The sequence below is a fragment of the Phocoena phocoena genome, chromosome X (assembly GCF_963924675.1).
Source record: "Phocoena phocoena chromosome X, mPhoPho1.1, whole genome shotgun sequence".
Lineage (NCBI taxonomy): Eukaryota > Metazoa > Chordata > Mammalia > Artiodactyla > Phocoenidae > Phocoena > Phocoena phocoena.
Genome location: NC_089240.1, coordinates 89,225,157 through 89,249,620, shown reverse-complemented (window position 1 = coordinate 89,249,620; position 24,464 = coordinate 89,225,157). Strand labels below are relative to the sequence as shown.

At 37.9% G+C, this 24,464-nt stretch overlaps 1 protein-coding gene across 1 annotated transcript in view; it reads right to left on the bottom strand.

Annotated features, from left to right (window-relative positions):
* The window catches only part of NRK (Nik related kinase), a 163,809-nt gene extending 163,548 nt beyond the window's left edge, over window positions 1-261 (bottom strand). The window contains exon 1 of the mRNA XM_065900975.1: window positions 205-261. Coding sequence (XP_065757047.1) covers window positions 205-261 — 57 coding nt within the window. The remainder of the gene's footprint in view (window positions 1-204) is intronic.
* Window positions 262-24,464: the final 24,203 nt, after the last annotated feature.

Sequence of the window (24,464 nt, the reverse complement as noted above, 5' to 3'; positions counted from 1 at the left end):
GGCCCTTTGCCTTTCCGTGAGTTTGGAGCAACCCGGGTACCCAGGGGGCGCCTTTCCCGCAAGCCCACTCCCGGGGCCCCCTCCTGCAGTCGCGGTCTTATCGAAGTCCTGGCCTAGCCAGGCTTTCGGACGTCTGTCCCCTCCATCGACGCTCAGAACTCGCAGAAGAGAGCACTTCGGGGTTGACGGGCGTCCTCTACTCACCGGCAAGTGGCCCAGATCCGTGACCTCCTTGTCCCTCCAACCCCCAGGTCCCGCCATGACTTCGAGCGGAACCGGAGCGGGTGACTGAGTTAGGCACGCTCGGGGAGTCTGAGGTGGAAGCGGACAGAAGTCGAAGGAGAAGGGAAAGGGAAAGGGCCGGGGAAGGCAACGGGGACCAGGGTTTGCGGCGTGGGAGAAAGAGGAGGGGAATGTGGAGGGAAAAGAGCGAGGAGCGGAGGGAAGCCGGAGTTTGAGAGGCGGGAAAACGAGTCTGGCTAAGGCGAGAGAAGAGTCTGAGCGTCCGTCCCGGAGACCAAGGAGTGAGAAGGGTGCTCCGAGGGCGAGAGCGCAGCGTTTGTCCCGGCAGGGTGCGCCTCTTTCAGGGTGGGGAGGGGGGCGGTGCAAGGAGGGGGCCCGGGAGCAGCTCGAAGGGGATTGGTGCAGCGTCACGTCGCCAGGTGGGCAGCCCCGCGGCGGGGAGGCGGGCGAGGGGGCCACTGGCCGAGAGAGGTGCTGAAGGACTATAACGGTTTGCGAGCCGGCCCCCGGCGGCCGCCCCCTCCCACGTCCACCGCTGAGCCCGCCGCCCCCGCCCCCGCTGGCGAGTGTTCCACAGGAAACTTTTTCGAGGCAGCTGCCAGCCCCGGAAAACCGGTCCCGCTCCGCGCCGCTCCCAGTCTGGGCCCCACAGCTCTGCAGTCCAAACAGCCCGCGCCCTCACCTCTCCACGAAACACTTGTGACTTTTCTAGTTGTCTATTTTCTCTTTCTGCTCCTCTAATTTTATTGCTCCATTTATTGCAAAGACCCATCAAGACAGATAAGGAAATGACTTACCACTGGGTTAGGGATCAGACCTAGGCGAGCCCCTGTGAGGGCGGGGCGGGGAGAAAACACCAAGTGCGCCGCAGGGCTACCACAGCTTGGTCTTCGAAGCCACTAGCCTAGGGCAGCGCAGCGTGGACAGGGCCGCTGCGAAGTCCCCTCGAGGGGGTCTACATCTCTTCTAGCCCCGGGCTAGTTGGTACTAGGCCCGGGCTGCCCAGTCGGAACCGCACCTGTTCACAGGTGCTGGGAGTTAAGAGAGACTGAGTCTCAGAAGCCCTGGTTACCCCAGGTCCTAAGTTTGCAGTTCGCCGCGTACGCAAAGCGCAGAGAAAGTTCCTGCGTCCTTCCCAGTCTCCAGCTCTTGGGCCGGGTTTCATTCATTCGCTCCTTTGTTGCAGAACATTTCCGGGTGCCCAGGCTGTTCGCCTCCGTTTCCCCACAAAGCGCAGGAGGTCCGATACACGGTTTAAAAGAATCTGACAGAGGCGATTTAACCTTGAGAGGTAAGGCACCTCTTGAAGAGTTTATGGGAAAGGGAGTTGGTGTGTACAACTAACCGCATTCTAAGCTCTTGCACTGCAAAGAACTTTAGAAAACGTCCCAAAGCTGCTTACTTTCCCTGGAGCTCATCGACTGCATTCGCGCACCCGCACTCCGGAGTCAGAACGCGATGTGGGGGGTTGTTTCCGGTTTCTTTCTTTTTTAAGTAAAAAAATTTCTACCTCCTCTAGGAAGATTTACAGGAATAATTCTTCCCACAGACCTGGAGCTCACCATTTCTGACCCAGGCTTCTAACTTTTGTTATTATTTTCTTTTTATATTGGTGGATTTTGTTTATTTCGTGTCTGTTTCAACTTCCGAGTTTGACCCCTTTACATTCCTTAACCTCCGAACCTCAGTGAGTTCTGTAATCGCCGCAGTCTGAAGAACCCGGTCTCGCTAAATAAAGAAAATTCTCTGTGAACGGGTGCGGGAAAACCAACTGCCGCCTCCCCCCAAAAAGAGACTCGGATGTTCTGGATCGAATTTTCGTATTAATTCAAATATGATGTAAACCAAGCAAATTTTATTTTCCAAGAATTCAAATCTTGACAACTCCACCGCACAAAATCTTGCCTTTTTAAAATACAGTTTAAGCATTCCTGAATGATCAGAAAAACTCTTCTAGATCTTGCTAAATATTAATCTGAAAATAACATTTCATAGCTACAGCTGGGCAGGTGAACTAATTAATAGAAAGTTACACTTTTTAATACATATCTAGTTTTTAGAAATCAAGAGAGTCAAGAAATACAACATTTAAAGGAAATCTGAAGAGAATCTTTGCTAAAGGGAAGAAGTGTTGAGACTTTTTTTTTTTAAACAATGCAGTTTGCTGACGGTAGGGTGTGGGGAAATGCCCCGTGGCCCCCGATGGCAGAGAGTGTTTTAGCCTGTCTAAGGGGACAAGTCCAGACCAGGCAAAAGAATCCAGGCTAGATCGTTGGGCTCTCTAGTTGCAAGGCTCCGTGGGAGGCTAGCGGCTTCTTGACTCCATGGGGATTAGCCGCATCGCCGGGTGGAACCCCCGTGGTAGGGGGAGGGGAAGCTAGGTGTTTGATCAGAACTTGACAGACAACCTACACATTTTTAAAGTTATTATTATTTTCAAGGAAAAAAGAGTTATGGAAGAGCGTGGAAACTTTGCCTGTAAGCTGCCATTATGGGGATTTTTGTGGCCAGTTTGGGGAAGGTCAGCCTGGCTAGCCAACCAGAAGGCAAATAGATGGCCCCCAAGCATGAGGCTGAGACAAACCCTGAAGTAGCGCACTTGTTTTCCAACTTCAGGACTTCTTTTCCCCTCACCCCACAACCATCACTTCCCCTTCTCCCTTCCAAAGTGTTTTTTCTCTCTCTATTTCCTGACCTCAAACTGCGTGAAAATAACCCTAGTCAATCCAGAGTCTAGGAACTTGTCAGATTGTATTTTACCCAGAAATAATTTATTTGCCAACACTTTATGTCCCATATTTATTCCATCCATTTCTCCTCCAATCCATTCTGTTATCTTAAGGCCCTGTGCACTTTTGATTGTTGTTATTTTTTTAATAGCTAAAATTTATTGAGTACTTGCTATATGTTCTGGACAAAGTGTTTTGTATATAATTATCTCATTTAATTTTGTCAAAAATTCTTCCAGCTTTTAAATTATCTCTGTTTTATAGGCAAGGAAGTTGAGGCACAGAGAGATGAAGTAACTTTCCTAAAGCCTCACAGCTAGTAATTGGAGGAGCCTGGCTTCCAATTCAGGCAGTCTGACTCCAGAACCCACTTGTCAATGACTGTTGAAGGGCCGGTGCATATTTTGAGACTGTGTGAAGAGGAGCCAAATTCAAAAAAGCTTCAGGGTAAGTGAGATCAGATGACATTAGCTAGGCCCCTGAATATCCAGTTCCCCTTTCCCCGCTTTCGGCCTGCAAGCCCTCCTAACAGAAATAACAAGGGCTTTATAAGAAGTAATGGAACCCAGCTATAGCCCAAGAGTAGCCAGTGACTTGCCTGTGCAGAGGGTACCAAGTGGATCACCTCACAGGGAAAAATCATGGATTTCAAGCTTAAGAAACTTCCAGAGAAAAAACCCAGCAATTTTCAATGCTTAGAAAATATTAAAATCCATTCCTATTCCTTCTAGAGAGTTTTTTGGCTGAAAAGAAACCTTATTCAGTGGAGACTTGAAGGAGGCTGTGTTTGTGAGCAATCGTGCTTAGCAGACCTGAGACGCTAAATGGCAAGGTTACAGCCAGTTAGCTCAGTTGGTAAGAGTACTGCAGACATGGTGCCAAGGGTATGGGTTTGATCCTCCAGAGGGCCAGTGTGCATCTCTCTACTCTTTGGCCCTTGATAGCACCTCACCTCTGGCCAGCCAGCGATGCTTTCATCTTTGTATACAAAGAATTGCATATTTGTTTTTTCATGTAAATTGCTAATTGCCGTAATCTGGAGAAATTATACTGTAAGAGCATATGTGTGTTATGAAAAATACAGATTCAAAAGATTCTAGGCTGCTTTTTCTTCTTTTTCATTTATACATTTATAACTGGTAATATATATCTTAATCGACACTAAAAATGAATCTCATAAAATGCTTTATTACACATCTGTTAAGCATTTAAACACACAAAATGGTCTGCCATTTATTGTTTTTCCTCCATTCTGACACCTTGGGTATGAAAATGAGTGTCTTGTAAACTTCTGTTAGGACAAGTTTGCAGCCTACATTACTGATCCATAGTGGGAATAGCAGAATTAGGTTACATAGCAATCTTCTTGACAAGATACTTTGCACATTTGTGATTGTAAATACTCAAGGACCAATATCTCCCAGTATACATGTGAATGGCTGGGGCAGCCTATCGTTAAAGCTCTCAGGATTCCTCTTTGAGGGAGGAACCTCCTTTGGGAACCACTGGGCTAAAGGACCTTCTTATGGTTTTCATTCTTCTTTTTGGAGACAACTTTGAAACTGTAGGATTTCTGCCACAGTCCCCAGCACTCTTGCCACTGATTCTTTGGATTTTTCCTATGTGTCAATCTTCTGGGGACAAAGCAAAAAAAAACAACTGATGTTTCTCAGGCTAAAGGTCATGAAATGTGCCTTCTGACCATAGTTTGCAAAGCTTCTGTCACTTGTCATGGAATGCTCTTAAGCTCGGCATGATTTGAGCTATGCTTGTTTCTAAAATGGGGCCCTGGAAATCTGATCCCAGCTGAACATGGGTCTTGTCGCTATTGAAAACTGGAATGCTACTCTAAAAAAAGACAATTGTTTTATAAAGAGACCTAAAACAGGGAAATTAAAACCAAAAGTCAGATGAATTTCTGAAGTTAGCTATGGGACTTCCTTTTTTCTCACTCTTTTCCCTCTTTGAAGGCCATACCATTCCTAGTCCTGGAATTCCCAACCCAAGAACTTCAGGCTAGCCAGCCTGCCTCCCTTAGCACAAACACATATAGGAACACATCTACCAGGATGGTAATGAAGCTTATGCTTCAAGATACCTCACTTGCACTTCTAAGGTCCTGGGAGTAGTACTAGTAATTCTGCATTGGCAATTTTATATTCTGTTTTGAAGTAGGCTCCCAAAATTATAAAAGCTTAAGATCCAACAGAAGTTGGATTTGGCCCTGAATGCATAATGTATAAAGAACATAGTAAAGTTGAAGTATGTGTGTGTGTGTGTGTGTGTGTGTGTTTAATCTCCATAATATTACTGAGACTTAAAAAAGTGAGTTGCAATTAGCAATCCACAACTAGAGTGTGTGTATTTTGAAAAGAGAGAAAAATAAAAGGAGGAAGAGAGAAATAGCATGGAAGTTTAAGAAATTAAACATTTACGTAGAAAGGAATACATTACATAAGTAGGATGGATATCCTTTGAATTGAGGATTAAAAGGAAAGAGAAAATGGAAGTGATATTGTTATGAGAGTGTGCTATAGACTGATGACAGGAAATATATGGGCAATGCTTTCCTAAATCTAGGTCACAGCACTGCCACTGGGGGAGGAAGTAATAATGATAGCATATTTTTAATGTCTTATATTATTGTATTAGAAAATATCAACTCATTGTAATGTCAAACAACTCAAAGTTGAATGCAGAAAAAGGTAACAGTCTCTACCTTCTCCATCCAATCACATACTACCACCACAACCCCCTCTCCCAAGTTGTTAACAATTTGGTGTACCACATTCTCGATGACAATAAACTTTAGGAAAACACACACACATGGCATTCTCTCCTTATTCTTTTGTTCTCTTATTTTTAAATTTATTTCTCAAGAAGTAGGATTCTTGTTCATGGCTCTGTCTTGTAGAGAGCAACACATACATGCACAAATACACACAGAATCAAGAATGTCCTGAGAGAACATTACTTCAACAAAAAAATATTGTGATACACTACACAGTAGTGTTGGAAAAGAGAGAAAATTGATAGAGTACTCAGCTGTTGTGCTGAGGGGCAAATCTCTAGGCTCAGAAAAATGACAGACTTAAAAATTTTTTAAAAACCCTACATATGTGATTATGGTGATCTTCAGAATATAATAGAAGTGCTGCAAATTTGAAAACAGGCAAAATTCCAATTTTCAAAACAGAACAAAAAGATAGATTCCAGAGACTATAGACCAGTAAACTTGATGTTGGTTCTAAGGGAATTCTCACAGAATATTATATAGATGGCTCCTAGGAGGTGCTTCCCAGGAGCAAGCAGGGATACATTAATAAGGTACCATGACAAACCACCTCATATTTTATTTTGAATGATGTGACATCAACCTTCAAGGTAACCCCCAGTGAACCAGGCATCTTGTCATTCATGACATGACCTTGTGTGGTATCCTCCCACAATTAATGAGGGCTGACCTGTGTGGCCAATAGAATATGGATGAAGTGCTAATGTATGACTTATAAAGCTAGGTCATAAAAGACATTGAAGCTTCTACCTAGGTGTCTCAGATTGCTTGATCTGGTGGAAGCCATTTGCCAGGGTTTGAAGACATTGAAGCAGCCCTGTGGTGAGACCTACATGGAGAAGAACTGAGACCTGTGGACAACATCCAATACCATCTTGACAATTATGTAATGAGTTACATTGGAAGTGAATTTCCCAGCCCCATTCAAGCCTTAAGATGATAGCACTCACAGGTAACATCTGACTGCAACTTCATGACAGACCCTGAACTAAGCCACTCCTAAATTCCTAACCCATAGAAAACATGAGAGATAAGAAAAGATGATATTTTTACACCGCTAAATTTTGGGATGAATTGTTACAAAGCAATAAATAACTAGTCAGATGAGTTGCTCACCAAGTAGACCAGGACACTACTATAGTCAATGTATTTTTATTTCAGTAAAGAATCTTATAATATCCTCTTAGAGTAGATAGGAAAATGTGGGATGGAAAAAGCACAGAAGGGCATAATTAGATGAACAAAACAGTTGACCAACGAATCAATAGCAAATTGAAGAGAATTTGTGATACTGATATAAGGTTATGCTGAGCATAATGAAATATATATTCTGGAGTAGCACTGTTCAGTAGAACTTCTGTGGTGGTAAAAATGTTCAATATCTGCACTGTTAATTAAGTATGATAGCCTCTAGAAACATGTGGCTGATTACTTGAAATGTGACTATTACAACTTAGGAATTGAATTTTAAATTTAATTTAATTTTAATTGAGGTAACCTTAAATTTATTTATACAGTGCATAATTTATACAGTGTATAATTTAAAATTATACAATGGCTAGAGGCCACTATACTGGACAGTGCAACTCTCTATGATTTAAGAAATAAGGTTTGTTAAAATTAGTGGAAAAATAAATAGAATCCTAAGGAGAGTAACTCTAAAAGGAATGTGATACAGATTTCTATCCTTGTCTTGGTTTTCAAATTATTTATCAATGTTTTAGGTGACAACATGAAAGACATGCATATAACTTTTGTTGATGAACCCAAACTGTGAAGAATTATTAATATATAGGTTGACAACCTCAAGGCCGAGCAAGAAGGGAGTAGAGCTAAGGAAGTGATTGGGCTGAGACATAAGATAGTCTTTAGGGTTAATTCAAAGGAAAGGGTCCCAAGGTCAGAATAGGGTAGAGAAGACAAGCAATAAATTGGCCATAGGTTTGGGAGGCAGTGAAGCAGACAAGCTGAGAAGATAAAACTAGAGATGAGACTAGAGCTGCCAGGAAGCTAGAATGATGAATGAGCAGGGGGTTAGGAAAGGGAGGCAGGGGGCAAACTGAAATGCAGCAAAGAATAAGCACAAGTGAAGGCCCATTCTACTGGCTTTTGGCTGTCTTGTTCCTCTGGTTGTTTTTGCTTATGACATTTTGCATTCCCTCTGGGAATGGACTAGAGCATTAAAGTAGCAGGGGCATTCTGTAGAGAATCGGACTCTGCAAGAACCTAGAATTATTGGCCTAAACCAACCAGGTGACATTTTACAGATATAAGTGTGAATTTTTGCATCTTGGTTTGAAAAACAAATAATCAATTCCATAAGAACAAGAAGGGGAGAAACAACTTTAAAAGGTAACGTTAATCTAGTATTGCAGTGATACCAGAAAGGCCAGTAAGATAACCAAATCAAAGACAATTTTTTAAATTGTACCCAGGTAAAGACACTAGAAGAGGGCTGTTTGTTTAAACAAATTAAATAGTCTCCAAACTAGGGAAAATGAATAATGGTTAATAATTTAGAAATTGTGACATTTGGAAATGTTGAGGGACTGGTGATGAACAGCCTTTTGAGGAGAAGGCTTAGGGAGATGGAGTAGCTATCTTCACATATTTTTAATGGGAAGTCATAATAAAGAGGGATCAGTGGATAGATGTTCCAAGAAGGTAAAACATATAGCAATTTAAAGAACATTCTAATAGTTGTCACTATAAAGAATTAGCTGCTTTATGAAGGAAAGAACTCTCTCTAACTGGAAATATTTCAGGAGGAGACTACCCTGGATCATCTTCCCTGGATTTGTACAAAGAACTCATGGATTAGAAGGTAGATTGAACTAAAGCAACCCTAAATCCTTTCCAATTCTGAGAAACTGCAACTACTGTTCTTTCCCCCTATGTATTGTGGTATCTGGCTATTCACTCAGAAGTCATTGCTATTCTGTTTCCAACTTAGGGACATGTACTATCCTTAAGTCACACCCATGAAACTACATTTTATATAAAGTCACAGAACAAATGCTACACTTGGTTAGAATTCAAAGACATAACTAGCTATTTTTATATGTGGAGCAAGTGCCAAGCAATGCAAACATTGCCACCCCTCCTTCCCTCTCCCTTTAGCCTCCTCCTGATCCTAGGCGTTACCACACAAAGTGCACTCTCAATCACAATCTGCAAGTATGTACTTCCATTTCTTCTGTTTTTCTCTTTGCAGTATTCAAACATTAAAGAGGGTCTTTAAGGACAGGTTTTTGTGTGTGTATGTGTGTGTGTTGGGGGGGTAGTGTGTTACTTCTGGGAATGTATGACTATGCTACTCTCCCAACCATAATTTAGGGAACAAATCCAATCAATTATTCCTCTTATAGTGCTTCCAAGAAGAATCTGTGAGAGTGGTACATGCCCTACATGATATACATTCTCATCCAAGGAGGATACTGAAAGCACAGTGATAGTATTCTTTAATATTTTTCCATTTACAATAACCATACATACTTGCTGTAACAAGTCAAGTCATATATGGATGTGTAAAGAAAAAGTTAATAATCGCTTCTTCTCCCATCTCACATCATTGAGATAATCAGTGTTAATAGTCTGGGTTTCATCTTTCCATACTTTTATCTTTTCTCATAAAAATATGCAAGCATAATATATTTTCCTCTATTTTTTAAGTGAGAAGATAAGATTGTACTATACATATCACTCAGCAACTTGTTTTATTTCACTTAATATTTTATACACAGCAAAGCTTATAGATCTAACTTACTGTTTTAAGCGCGTCAGGAAAAGACTGTTAGCTTTGATCACATAAAAACTAAAATAATTAAATGGACCTGGAAAAATATTTGCAATATATATGACCAAAAAATTCTTAATCTCACTAATAGGCAAGGAGCTATTAAAAATTGATAGAGAAAAAAGTCTCTCCAATGGAAAAATGGGCAAAAGCTATGAATAAGCAATTCACAGAAGAAGAAATACAAGTAACAAATAAATATATAAAAACTTGCTCTACTTCATAGTAGTCAGGGAAAATTAAATCCAGAGAAAACGGATATTTCATTAAAATTATGAAACGAATAAAACTTTATTGTAAAAAAAGGGTAACAGTAAAACTATGAAATAAAAGTATATAAAGTAAAGAATAATAATCTCATCTTAACCTTTGCAGTCTCACTTTCTGTGAGTTAACAGTATTTACTATTTACCACACAATTCTCCATTCTTTTACAAACCTAAACAAACCCATAACAAAGGCTATTCTTTTACATTATTTTTTAAAAAATTTTATTGAAGTATAGCTAACTTAAAATATTATTTTAGTTTCAGGTGTATGACATAGTGATTAGACATTTATATACAATATGAATTGATCACCACAATGTATAGTAACGATCTGTCACCACACAAAGTTATTACAATATTATTGACTATTCTCTATGCTGTACATTACATCCCAGTGACTTATTTATTTTACAACTGGAAGTTTGTACTTCTTAATCCTTTTCATCGATTTCACCCAACCCCTCAAACTCCTCCTCTCTAAAGACCATCAGTTTTTTCCTGTTTCTATGGGTCTGTTTCTGTTTTGTTTGTTAATTTGTTTTGCTTTTTAGATTCCACATATAAGTGAAGTAATATGGTATTTTTCTTCCTCTGACTGACTTATTTTATTTGGCATAACACCCTCTTAGTCTATCCATGTTGTTGCAAATGGCACAATTTCATTCTTCTTTATGACTGAATAATATTCCATTATATATATATACACACATATATATGTGTATATATAATATATATATATATATGTATATACATACACATATCACATCTTCTTTACCATTCATCTGTTGATGGACACTTAGGTTGCTCCCACATCTTGGCTATTGTAAATAATGCTGGAATGAACATAGGGGTGTATGTGTGTATATATATATATATATATATATATATATATATTCTAATTAGTGTTTTAATTTTATTCTGATAAATGCCCACAAGTGGAATTTCTGGATCATATGGTAGTTCTATTTTTAATTTTATGAGGAACCTTCATGCTCTTTTGCATAGTGATTGTACCAATTTTCATTCCTATCAACAGTGCACATGGGTTCCCCTGTCCTCACCAACATATGTTAGTCCTAGCCTTTTAGATAGTAGCCATTCTGACAGGTGTGAGTTGATATCTCATGGTGATTTTGATTTGCATTTCCCTGATGATTTGTGATGTTCAGTATCTTTTCATGTATGTGTTAGCCATCTGTATGTTTTCTTTGGAAAAATATAGATCTTCTGCCCATTTTTAATCAGACTGCTTTTTTCTTTGATATTGAGTTGTATGAGCTTGTAATATGTTTTGATATTATCACCTTATCAGATATGTGATTTGCAAATATTTTCTCCCATTCCATAGGTTGCCTTTAAATTTTGTTGATTGTTTACTTTGCTGTGCAAAAGCTTTTTAGTTTTATATAATCTCATTTGTTTATTTTTGCTTTTGTTCCCCTTGCCTGAGGAAACAGATCCAAAAAATTATTTCTAAGATGGATGTCAAAGAGCATATTTCCTATGCTTTATTCAAGGAGTTTTATAGTTTCAGGTATTATATTTACGTCTTTAATCCATTTTGGGGTGGTGTGTGTTTGTTTGTTTGTTTGTTTAGGGAATAAAAAAGTGGTCCAAAAAAAAAGTGGTCCACTTTCATTCTTTTGCATGTAGCTGTCCAGTTTTCCCAGCACCATTTATTGAAGAGACTGTCTTTCCCCACTGTATATTCATAGCCCTTTGAAGGGACTGTCTTTTCCCCACTGTATATTCATAGCCCCTTTGTCGTAAATTAATTGACCTTGTAAGCATAGGTTTGTTTCTGGGCTGTCTTTTCCGTTCCACTGATCTGTGTATTTGTTTTTGTTTTGGTATCAGTACCATACAGTTTTGATCACTATACCTTTGTAATAAAGTTTGAAATCAGGGAACATAAAACCTCCAGCTTTGTTCTTCTTCTTAAGACTGCATTGGCTATTCAGGTTTTTTTTGTGTGTGTGTGGTTCCATACAAATTTTAAGATTGTTTGTTCCAGTTCTGTAAAAAATGCCATTGGGATTTTGATAGGGATTGCATTGAATCTGTAGATTGCTTTGCATAGTATGAACATTTTAGCAATATTCATTCTTAAAATCCATGAGCACAGTGTATATTTCCATTTGTTTGTGTCATCTTCTATTTCTTTCATCAATGCCTTATAGTTTCCAGAGTACAGGTCTTTCACTTCCTAGATTAAATTTATTCCTAGGTATTTTATTCTTTTTGATGCAATTGTAAATAGGATTGTTTTCTTACTTTCTCTTTCTGATAGTTTGCTATTAGTGTATAGAAATGCAAATGATTCTGTTTATTGACTTTGTAACTACAACTTTACTGAATTTATTTATAGGATATAACACTTTTTGGTAGAGTCTTTAGAGTTTTCTTATATAGTGTCATGTTATGTGCAAGTAGTGACAGTTTTACTTCTTCCTTTCCAATTTGGCTGGCTTTATATCTCTTTTTTGTTCTGATTACTGTGGCTAGGACTTCCAATACTATGTTGAATAAAAGTGGCAAAAGTGTGAATCCTTGACTTGTTGCTGATTTTAGAGGAAAAATTTTCAGCTTGTCATTGTTGAGTATTATGTTAGCTGTGGATTGGTCATATATGGCCTTTACTATGCTGAGGGATGTTCCCGCTATACCCATTTTGTTGAAAGTTTTTAACATAAATGGATGTTGAATTTCGTCAAATGCTTTTTCTGCATCTATTGTGATGATCATATGATTTTTATACATTGTTAACATAGTGTATCATGTTTGCTGATTTATGGATATTGAAACAACCTTGTATCACTGGAATAAATCCCACTTGAACATGGTGTATGATCCTTTTAATGTATTGTTGAATTGTGCTTGCTAATAATTTGTTGAGGACTTTTGCATCTATGTTCATCAGGGATATTGGCCTGTAATTTTCTTCTTTGTAATGTCTTTATCTGGCCTTTGTTTCAGAGTAATGCTAGCCTCATAAAATAAGTTTGGAAACATTTCTTCCTGTTTATTTTTTTGAAATAATTTGAGGATCGATATTAACTCTTTAAATATTTGGTAGAATTCACCTGTGATGCCCTGGACTTTTGTTTGTTGGGAGCTTTTTGATTACTGATTCAATTGCATTACTAGTAATCAGTCTGTTCATATTTTCTTCTTCCTGATTCAGTCTTGGAAGATTTTATGTTTATAGGACTTTATCCATTTATTCTTGGTTGTCTAATATTTTGGTGTATAGTTGTTCATAGTTATCTCTTATGATACTTTGTTTTTCTGTGGTATATGTTGTAACTTCTCCTTTTTCATTTTTGATTTCATTTACTTGGACCCTGTCTCTTTTTCTCTTGATGAATCTAGCTAAAGGTTTATCAATTTTGTTTATCTTTTCAAAGAAGCAGCCATGAGTTTCATTGATCTTTTCTATTGATGATTTTTTTTAAATCTCTATTTTATTTCCACTATGATCTTTGTCATTTCCTTCTTTCTACTAACTTTGGGCTTCGCTTGTTCTTCTTTTCCTAGTTCCTTTAAATGTAAACTTAGATTATTTGAGATTTTTCCTGAGGTAGGCCTGTATCACTGTAAACTTTCCTCTTAGAACTGCTTTTGCTGTGTCCCATAGCTTTTGGAATATTGTGTTTGCATTTTCATTTGTCTATACATATTTATTGATTTCCTCTGATTTCTTCAATGACACATTGGTCATTTAGTAGCGTGCTGTTTAGACTCCAGGTGTTTGCGTTTTCTTCAGTTTCTTTCTTGTAATTAATTTCTAGTCTTACCTCGCTGTGGTTGGAAAAAAATGCTTGATATGATTTCAATCTTCTTAAATTTGAGGTGCTTTGTGACCTCACATGTGATCTATCCTGGAGAATGTTCCATGTACACTTGAAAAAAACGTGTATTCTTCTATTTTGGGGTGGAACGTGTTACATATATCTACTAAGTTTATCTGGTCTAATGTATCATTTAAGGTCAATGTTTCCTTACTAATTTTTTTTTTTTTTGGTCTGGATGATTTATCCACTGATTTTTTTTTTTTTTTTTTTTTGCGGTACGCGGGCCTCTCACTACTGTGGCCTCTCACGTTGCAGAGCACAGGCTCCGGACGTGCAGGCTCAGCGGCCATGGCTCACAGGCCCAGCCGCTCCGTGGCATGTGGGATCTTCCCGGATCGGGGCACGAACCCGTGTGCCCTGCATCGGCAGGCAGACTCTCAACCACTGCACCACCAGGGAAGCCCCCACTGATGTTTTATAAGTAGGGTGCTAAAATACCCTAATATTATTGTATTACTGTCAATTTCTCTCTTTATGTATTTGCTTTATGTATTTCAGTGCTCCTATGTTGGGTGTATAGATATTTACTAGTGTTATATCGTCTTTTGGGGTTGATACCTTTATCATTATATAATGGCTTTGTCTCTTGCTGTAGTCTTTGTTTTAAAGATTATTTTGTCTGATGTAAGTATTGCTACCCCAGCTGTTTTTGGTTTCCATTTTCATGGAATATCTTTCTCCTTCCCCTCATTTTCAGTCTGAGTGTGTCTTTAGCTCTTAAAGTGAGCCACTTGTTGGCAGCATATATATGGATCTTGTTTTTTTTATCCATTCAGCCACGCTATGTCTTTTAATTGGAACATTTAGTTCATTTACATTTACAGTAATCATTGATAGCTATGTACCTATTGCCATATTGTTACTGTTTCTTGGTGGTTTTTATATTTCTATTTGTTTTTATAGTTCTCTGTTTCTTTCTTCTCTCATTTTTCCTCTGTGATTTGATGACTTTCTTCAGTGTTTTGTTTGTATTCCTTTCTTTTTATTTTTTGTGTATCTGTTATAGGTTTTTGATTTGTGGTTACCATGAGATTCATGTATGAAAACCGATGTAAGAAATGGAAAAATTCTTAGAAAAGCACAACCTTCCAAGACTGAGCCAGGAAGAAATAGAAAATATAAACAGAACAATCACAAGCACTAAAATTGAGACTGTGATTAAAATCTTCCAACAAACAAAAGTCCAGGACTAGATGGCTTCACAGGCGAATTCTATCAAACATTTAGAGAAGAGCTAACACCTGTACTTCTCAAACCCTTCCAAAATATAGCAGAGGGAGGAACACTCCCAACATCATTCTACAAGGTCACCATCACCCTGATAGCAAAACCAGACAAAGATGTCATAAAGAAAGAAAACTACAGGCCAACATCACTGAAGAACATAGATGAAAAAATCCTCAACAAAATACTAGCAAACAGAATCCAACAGAATATTAAAAGGATCATACAGTATGATCAACTGGAGTTTATCCCAGGAATGCAAAGATTTCTCAGGATATGCAAATTAATCAATATGATACACCATATTAAAAAAATTGAAGGATAAAAACCATATGATCATCTCAATAGATGCAGAAAAAGCTTCTGACAAAATTCAACACTCATTTATGATAAAAACCCTCTAGAAAGTAGGCACAGACAGAACTTTCCTCAACATAATAAAGGCCATATATGAAAAACTCACAGCCAACATTGTTCTCAAAAGTGAAAAACTGAAACCATTTCCTCAAAGATCAGGACAAGGACATGGTTGTCCACTCGCACCACTATTATTCAACATAGTTTTGGAAGCTTTAACCACAGCAATCAGAGAAGAAAAAGAAATAAAAAGAATCAAAATCGGAAAAGAAGAAGTAAAGCTGTTGCTGTTTGCAGATGACATGATAGTATACATAGAGAATCCTAAAGATGCTACCAGAAAACTACTAGAGCTAATCAATGAATTTCATAAAGTAACAGGATACAAAATTAATGCACAGAAATCTCTTGCAATCCTATACACTAATGATGAAAAATCTGAAAGGGAAATTAAGGAAACACTCCCATTTACCATTGCAACAAAAAGAACAAAATACCTAGGAATAAACCTACCTAAGGGGACAAAAGACCTGTATGCAAAAATCTATAAGACACTGGTGAAAGAAATTAAAGATAATACAAACAGATGGAGAGATATGCCATGTTCTTGGATTGGAAGAATTAACCTTGTGAAAATGACTATACTACCCAAAGCAATCTAGAGATACAATGCAATCCCTATCAAACTACCAATGGCATTTTTCACAGAAGTAGAACAAATAATTTCACAATTTGTATGGAAACAGAAAATACCCTGAATAGCCAAAGCAACCTTGAGAAAGAAAAACGGAGCTGGAGGAATCAGGCCCCCAGACTTCAGACTATACTACAAAGCTATAGTAATCAATACAGTATGGTACTGTCACAAAAACAGAAATATAGATCAAAGGAACAGGATACAGAGCCCAGAGATAAACCCACGCACATATGGTAACCTTATTTTTGATAAAGGAGGCAAGAATATACAATGGAGAAAAGACAGCCTTTGAAAAAGTGGTGCTGGGAAAACTGGACATCTACATGTAAAAGAATGAAATTACAACACTCCCTAACACCATGCACAAAAGTAAACTCAAAATTGAGTAAAGACCTAAATGTAAGGCCAGAAACTCTAAAACTCTTAAAGGAGAACAGAGGCAGAACACTCTATGACATAAATCACAGGAAGATCCTTCTTGACCCACCTCCTAGAGAAATGGAAACAAAAACAAAAATAAACAAGTGGGGCCTAATGAAACTTAAAAGCTTTTGTACAACAAAGGAAACCATAAACAAGACCAAAAGACAACCCTCAGAATGGGAGAAAATATTTGTAAATGAAGCAACTGACAAAGGATTAATCTCCAAAATTTACAAGCAGCTCATGCAGCTCAACATCAACAAAACAAGAAAACCCAATCCAAAAATGGGCAGAAGACCTAAATAGACATTTCTCCAAAGAAGATCACAGCGGTCAGAGTGGCCATCACAAAAAATCTACAAACTATAATTTACATCTCACACCGGTCAGAGTGGCCATCATCAAAAAATCTACAAACTATGTGTTGGAGAGGGTGTGCAGTAAAGGGAACCCTCTTGCACTGTTGGTGGGAAAGTAAATTGATACAGCCACTATGGAAACAGTATGGAGGTTCCTTAAAAAACTAAAAATAGAACTACCATATGACCCATCAATCCCACTACTGGGCATATACCCTGAGAAAACCATAATTCAAAAGCACACATGTACCACAATATTCACTGCAGCACTATTTACAATAGCCAGGACATGGAAGCAACCTAAGTGTCCATCGACAGATGAATGGATAAAAAAGATGTGGCACATATATACAATGGAACATTAGCCATAAAAAGAAATGAAATTGAGTTATTTTTAGTGAGGTGGATGGACCTAGAGTCTCTCATACAGAGTGAAGTAAGTCAGAAAGAGAAAGACAAATACCATATGCTAACACATATATATGGAATCTAAAAAAAAAAAAAAAAAAAGGTCCTGAAGAACCTAGGGACAGGACAGGAATAAAGATGCAGACGTAGAGAATGGACTTGAGGACACAGGGAGGGGGAAGGGTAAACTGGGACTAAGTGAGAGAGTGGCACGGAGATATATACACTACCAAATGTAAAATCGGTAGCTAGTGGGAAACAGCCATATAGCACAGGGAGATCAGCTCGGTGCTTTATGACCACCTAGAGGGGTGGGATAGGGAGGGCTGGAGGGAGATGCAAGAGGGAGGAGATATGGGGATATATGTATATGTATGGCTGATTCAGTTTGTTTTAAAGTGGAAACTAATACAACATTGTAGAGCAATTATACTCCAATAAAGATGTTAAGAAAAAACAGCCTATGTATATAGCAGTCTACTTTAATTTAATGGTTGCTTATGTTCTGGCATATTTTAAAAGCACTACATTTTTACTCTCCCTTTCTTGTCTTATGTTTTTGACATCATACTTTACATATTTTAATATTTTGTATTGTTTAATTATTTTAGATATAGATGATTTTACTAATTTTGTCTTTTAACCTTCATACAAGCTTTATAGGTGATTGATTCACTACTTTTACTATATGTTTGCCTTTACCAGTGAGAGTTTTTCTTTCATGATTTTCTTATTTCTAAATATGGCCTTTTCTTTTCTTTTATATTCTGTTAAAAGAAGTCCCTATAATGAACTCCTTTAGCTTTTGCTTCTCTGGGAAAACCCTGATCTCTCCAATTCTGGACACTTTTGCTGAGTAGAGTATTTTTGTTTGTAAGTTTTTTTCTTCCTTTAGCCCTTTGAATATATCATCCCAGTCCCTTCTGGCCTCTAAAGTTTCTGCTGAAAAATCAGCTAGTAGTCTTCTATTGGATCCCTCATATATAACTAGTTGTTTATCTGTTGCTGCTTTAAGATTCTATCTTTATATTTAACTTTTGACACTTTAATTATAATTTTTCTTGGTATAGGTCTCTTTGGGTTCATTTTGTTTGGGACTCCTCTCTGCTTCCTGGACGTAGATGTCTGTTTCCTTCATCAGGTTAGGGAAGTTTTCAGCTGTTATTTCTTCAGATAGGTTTTCTGTAATTTTCTATCTTTTCCTTCCTGGACCCTTACAATCTGAATGTTAGTATGCTTGATTTTTTTCCAGAGGTCCCTTAAACTGTCTTCATTTTTTATTTAAATTTTATTGGAGTATAATTGCTTTACAATGGTGTGTTAGTTTCGGATTTATAACAAAGTGAAACAGTTATACATATACATATGTTCCCATATCTATTCCCTCCTGCGTCTCCCTTCCTCCCACCCTCCCAATCCCACCCCTCTAGGTGGTCACAAAGCACTGAGATGATCTCCCTGTGCTATACGGCTGCTTCCCACAAGCTATCTATTTTACTTTTGGTAGTGTATATATGTCCATGCCACTCATTCGCTTTGTCACAGCTTACCCTTTCCCCTCGCCATATCCTCAAGTCCATTCTCTAGTAGGTCTGTGTCTGTATTCCTGTCTTATCCCTAGGTTCTTCATGACAATTCTTTTTCTTAAATTCCATATATATGTGTTAGCATATGGTATTTGTCTTTCTCTTTATGACTTACTTCACTCTGTATGAAAGACTCTAGGTCTATCCACATCATTACAAATAGCTCAATTTCATTTCTTTTTATGGCTGAGTAATATTCCATTGTATATATGTGCCACATCTTCTTTATCCATTCAACTGATGATGGACACTTAGGTTGTTTCCATCTCCGGGCTATTGTAAATAGAGCTGTAATGAACATGTTGGTACATGACTCTTTATGAATTATGGTTTTCTCAGGGTATATGCCCAGTAGTGGGATTGATGGGTCATATGGTAGTTCTATTTGTAGTTATTTAAGGAACCTCCATACTGTTCCCCATAGTGGCTGTACCAATTCACATTCCCACCAGCAGTGCAAGACTGTTCCCTTTTCTCCACACCCTCCCCAGCACTTACTGTTTCTAGATTTTTGATGATGGCCATATTGACTGGTGTGAGATGATATCTCATTGTAGTTTTGATTTGCATTTCTCTAATGATTAATGATGTTGAGCATTCTTTCATGTGTTTGTTGGCAGTCTGTATATCTTGTTTGGAGAAATGTCTATTTAGGTCTTCTGCCCATTTTTGGATTGGGTTGTTTGTTTTTTTGTTATTGAGCTGCATGAGTTGCTTGTAAATTTTGGAGATTATTCCTTTGTCAGTTGCTTTATTTGCAAATGTTTTCTCCCATTCTGAGGGTTGTCATTTTGTCTTGTTTATGGTTTCCTTTGCTGTGCAAAAGCTTTGAAGTTTCATTAGGTTCCATTTGTTTATTTTTGTTTTTATTTCCATTTCTGTAGGAGGTGGGTCAAAAAGGATCTTGCTGTGATTTATGTCATAGAGTGTTTGGCCTATGTTTTCCTCTAAGAGTTTGATAGTTTCTGGCCTTACATTTAGGTCTTTAATCTATTTTTAGCTTATTTTTGTGTATGGTGTTAGGGAGTGATGTAATCTCATACTTTTATTTATACCTGTCCAGTTTTCCCAGCACCACTTATTGAAGAGGCTGTCCTTTCTCCACTGTACATTCCTGCCTCCTTTATCAAAGATAAGGTGACCATATGTGCGTGGGTTTATCTCTGGGCTTTCTCTCCTGTTCCATTGATCTATCTTACTGTTTTCATGCCAGTACCATACTGTCTTGATTACTGTAGCTTTGTAGTATAGTCTGAAGTCAGGGAGCCTGATTCCTCCAGCCCAATTTTTCATTCTCAAGATTGCTTTGGGTATTTGGGGTCTTTTGTGTTTCCATACAAATTGTGAAATTTTTTGTTCTAGTTCTGTGAAAAATGACAGTGGTAGTTTGATAGGGATTTCATTGAATCTGTAGATTGCTTTGGGTTGTAGGGTCATTTTCACAATGTTGATTCTTCCAATCCAAGAACATGGTATATCTCTCCATCTATTTGTATCATCTTTGATTTCTTTCATCAGTGTCTTATAATTTTCTGCGTACAGGTCTTTTGTCTCCTTCGGTAGGTTTATTCCTCGATATTTTATTCTTTTTGTTGCAGTGGTAAACGGGAGGGTTTTCTTGATTTCACTATCAGATTTTTCATCATTAGTATACAGGAATGCCAGCCATTTCTGTGCATTAGTTTTGTATCCTGTTACTTTACCAAATTCATTGATTAGCTCTAGTAGTTTTCTGGTAGCATCTTTAGGATTCTCTATGTATAGTATCATGTCATCTGCAAACAGTGACAGCTTAACTTCTTCTTTTTCGGTTTGCATTCCTTTTATTTCCTTTTCTTCTCTGATTGCTGTTGCTAAAACTTCCAAAACTATGTTGAACAAGAGTGGTGAGAGTGGGCAACCTTGTTTTGTTCCTGATCATAGTGGAAATGCTTTCAGTTTTTTACCATTGAGGATGATGTTGGCTGTGGGTTTGTCATATATGGCCTTTATTATGTTGAGGAAAGTTCCCTCTATGCCTACTTTCTGCAGGGTTTTTATCATATATGGGTGTTGAATTTTGTCAATAGCTTTCTCTGCATCTATTGAGATGATCCTATGCTTTTTCTCCTTCAATTTGTTAATATGGTGTATCACATTGTTTGATTTGCATATATTGAAAAATCCTTGCATTCCTGGAATAAGCCCCACTTGATTATAGTGTATGATGCTTTTAATGTGCTGTTGGATTCTGTTTGCTAGTATTTTGTTGATGATTTTTGCATCTATGTTCATCAGTGATATTGGCCTGTAGTTTTCTTTCTTTGTGATATCCTTGTCTGGTTTTTGGTATCAGGGTGATGTTAGCCTCGCAGAATGAGGTTGGGAGTGTTCCTCCCTCTGCTATATTTTGGAAGAGTTTGAGAAAGATAGATGTTAGCTCTTCTCTCAATGTTTGATAGAATTCACCTGTGAAGCCATCTGGTCCTGGGCTTTTGTTTGTTGTAAGATATTTAATCACGGTTTCAATTTCAGTGCTTGTGATTGGTCTGTTCATATTTTCTATTTCTTCCTTATTCAGTCTTGGCACGTTGTGCATTTCTAAGAATTAATCCATTTCTTCCAGGTTGTCCATTTTATTGGCATAAAGTTGCTTGTAGTAATCTCTCATGATCTTTTGTATTTCTGCAGTGTCAGTTGTTACTTCCCCTTTTTCATTTCTAATTCTATTGATTTGAGTCTTCTACCTTTTTTTTAATCAATGAGTCTGGATAATGGTTTAACAATTTTTCTTATCTTCTCAAAGAACCAGCTTTTAGTTTTATTGATCTTTGCTGTCGTTTCCTTCATTTCTTTTTTATTTATTTCTTATCTGATCTTTATGATTATTTTCCTTCTGCTAACTTTTTTTTTTTTTCCTCTTCTTTCTCTAATAGCTTTAGGTGCAAGTTTAGGTTGTTTATTCGAGATGTTTCCTGTTTCTAAAGGTAGGATTGTATTGCTATAAACTTCTTAGAACTGCTTTTGCTGCATCCCATAGGTTTTGGGTCGTTGTGTTTTCCTTGTCATTTGTTTCTGGGTATTTTTTGATTTCCTCTTTGATTTATTCAGTGATCACTTCATTATTAAGTGGTGTATTGTTTAGCCTCCATGTGTTTGTATTTTTGCAGATCTTTTCCTGTAATTGATATATAGTCTCATAGTGTTGTGGTCGGAAAAGTTACTTGATACAATTTCAATTTTCTTCAAGTTACCAAGGCTTGATTTGTGACCCAAGATATGATCTATCCTGGAGAATATTCCATGAGCACTTAAGAAAAATGTGTATTCTGTTGTTTTTGGATGGAATGTCCCATAAATATCAATTAAGTCCATCTTGTTTAATGTATAATTTAAAGCTTGTGTTTCCTTATTTATTTACATTTTGGATGATCTGTCCATTGGTGAAAGTGGGGTGTTAAAGTCCCCTACTCTGAATGTGTTACTGTCGATTTCCCCTTTTATGGCTGTTAGTATTTTCCTTATGTATTGAGGTGCTCCTCTGTTGGGTGCATAAATATTTACAATTGTTATATCTTCTTCTTGGAATGATCCCTTGATCATTATGTAGTGTCCTTCTTTTTCTCTTGTAATAGTCTTTATTTTAAAGTCTATTTTGTCTGATATGAGAATTGCTACTCCAGCTCTCTTTTGGTTTCCATTTGCATGGAATATCTTTTCCCGTCCCCTCACTTTCAGTCTGTATGTGTCTCTAGGTCTGAAGTGGGTCTCTTGTAGACAGCATATATATGGGTCTTGTTTTTGTATCCATTCAGCCAGTCAGTGTCTTTTGGTGGGAGCATTTAATCCATTTACATTTAAGGTAATTATCGATATGTATGTTCCTGTTTCCATTTTCTTAATTGTTTTGGGTATGTTATTATAGGTCTTTTCCTTCTCTTGTGTTTATTGCCTACAGCAGTTCCTTTAGCATTTGTTGTAAAGCTGGTTTGGTGGTGCTGAACTCTCTCAGCTTTTGCTTGTCTGTAAAGTTTTTAATTTCTCCATCAAATCTGAATGAGATCCTTGCTAGGTAAATTAATATTGGTTGCAGGTTTTTCTCCTTCATCACTTTCAATATGTCCTGCTACTCCCTTCTGGCTTGCAGAGTTTCTGATTAAAGATCAGCTGTTAACCTTATGGGGAATCCCTTGTGTGTTATTTGTTGTTTTTCCCTTGCTGCTTTTAATATGCTTTCTTTGTATTTAATTTTTGTCAGCTTCATTAATACGTGTCTTGGCATATTTCTCCTTGGATTTATCCGGTATGGGACTCTCTGTGCTTTCTAGACTTGATTAAATATTTCCTTTCCCATATTAGGGAAGTTTTCAACTATAATCTCTGCAAATATTTTCTCAGTCCCTTTCTTTTTCCCTTCTTCTTCTGGAGCTCCTGTAATTCGAGTGTTGGTTCGTTTAATGTTGTCCCAGAGGTCTCTGAGACTGTCCTCAGTTCTTTTCATTCCTTTTTCTTTATTCTGCTCTGCAGTAGTTATTTCCACTATTTTATCTTCCAGGTCACTTATCCATTTTTCTGCCTCAGTTATTCTGCTATTAATCCCATCTAGAGTAGTTTTCATTTCATTTATTCTGTTGTTCATCATTGTTTGTTTCATCTTTAGTTCTTCTAGGTCCTTGTTAAATGTTTCTTGCATTTTGTCTATTCTATTTCCAAGATTTTGGATCATCTTTACTATCATTATTCTGAAGTCTTTTTCAGGTAGACTGCCTATTTCCTCTTCATTTGTTAGGTCTGGTGGGTTTTTATCTTGCTCCTTCATCTGCTGTGTGTTTTTCTGTCTTCTCATTTTGCTTATCTTACTGTGTTTGGGGTCTCCTTTTTGCAGGCTGCAGCTTCGTAGTTCCCGTTGTTTTTGGTGTCTGTTCCCAGTGGCTAAAGTTGGTTTACTGGGTTGTGTAGGCTTCCTGGTGAAGGGGATTAGTGCCTGTGTTCTGGTGGATGAGGCTGGATGTTTTCTCTCTGGTGGGCAGGTCCATGTCTGGTGGTGTGTTTTGGGGTGTTTGTTGACTTATGATTTTAGGCATCCTCTCTGCTAAAGGGTGGGGTTGTGTTCCTGTCTTGCTAGTTGTTTGGGCTAGGGTGTCCAGCACTGTAGCTTGCACATCGTTGAGTGAAGCTGGGTGTTGGCGTTGAGATGGAGATCTCTGGGAGATTTTCGCTGTTTGGTAGTATGTGGAGCTGGGAGGTCTCTTTTGGACCAGTGTTCTGAAGTTGGCTCTCCCACCTGAGTGGCACAGCACTGACTCCTGGCTGTAGCACCAAGAGCCTTTCATCCACACGGCTCAGAATAAAAGGGAGCAAAAGTAGCAAGCAGGAAAGAAAGAGGATAAAATAAAATAAAATAAAATAAAGTAAGGTAAAATAAAATAAAGTTATTAAAATAAAACAATAATTATTAAATTTATTTTTAAAGTAAAAGAAAGAAACAAAAAAAAATACGGATGGATAGAACCCTAGGACAAATGGTGAAAGCAAAGCTATATGACAAAATGTCACACAGAAACATACACATACACACTCACAAAAAGAGGAGAAGGGGGAAAAAAATAAATCTTGCTCTCAAAGTCCACCTCCTCAATGTGGGATGATTCGTTGTCTATTCAGGTATTCCACAGGTGCATGGTACATCAAGTTGATTTTGGAGATTTAATCTGCTGCTCCTGAGGCTGCTGGGAGAGATTTCCCT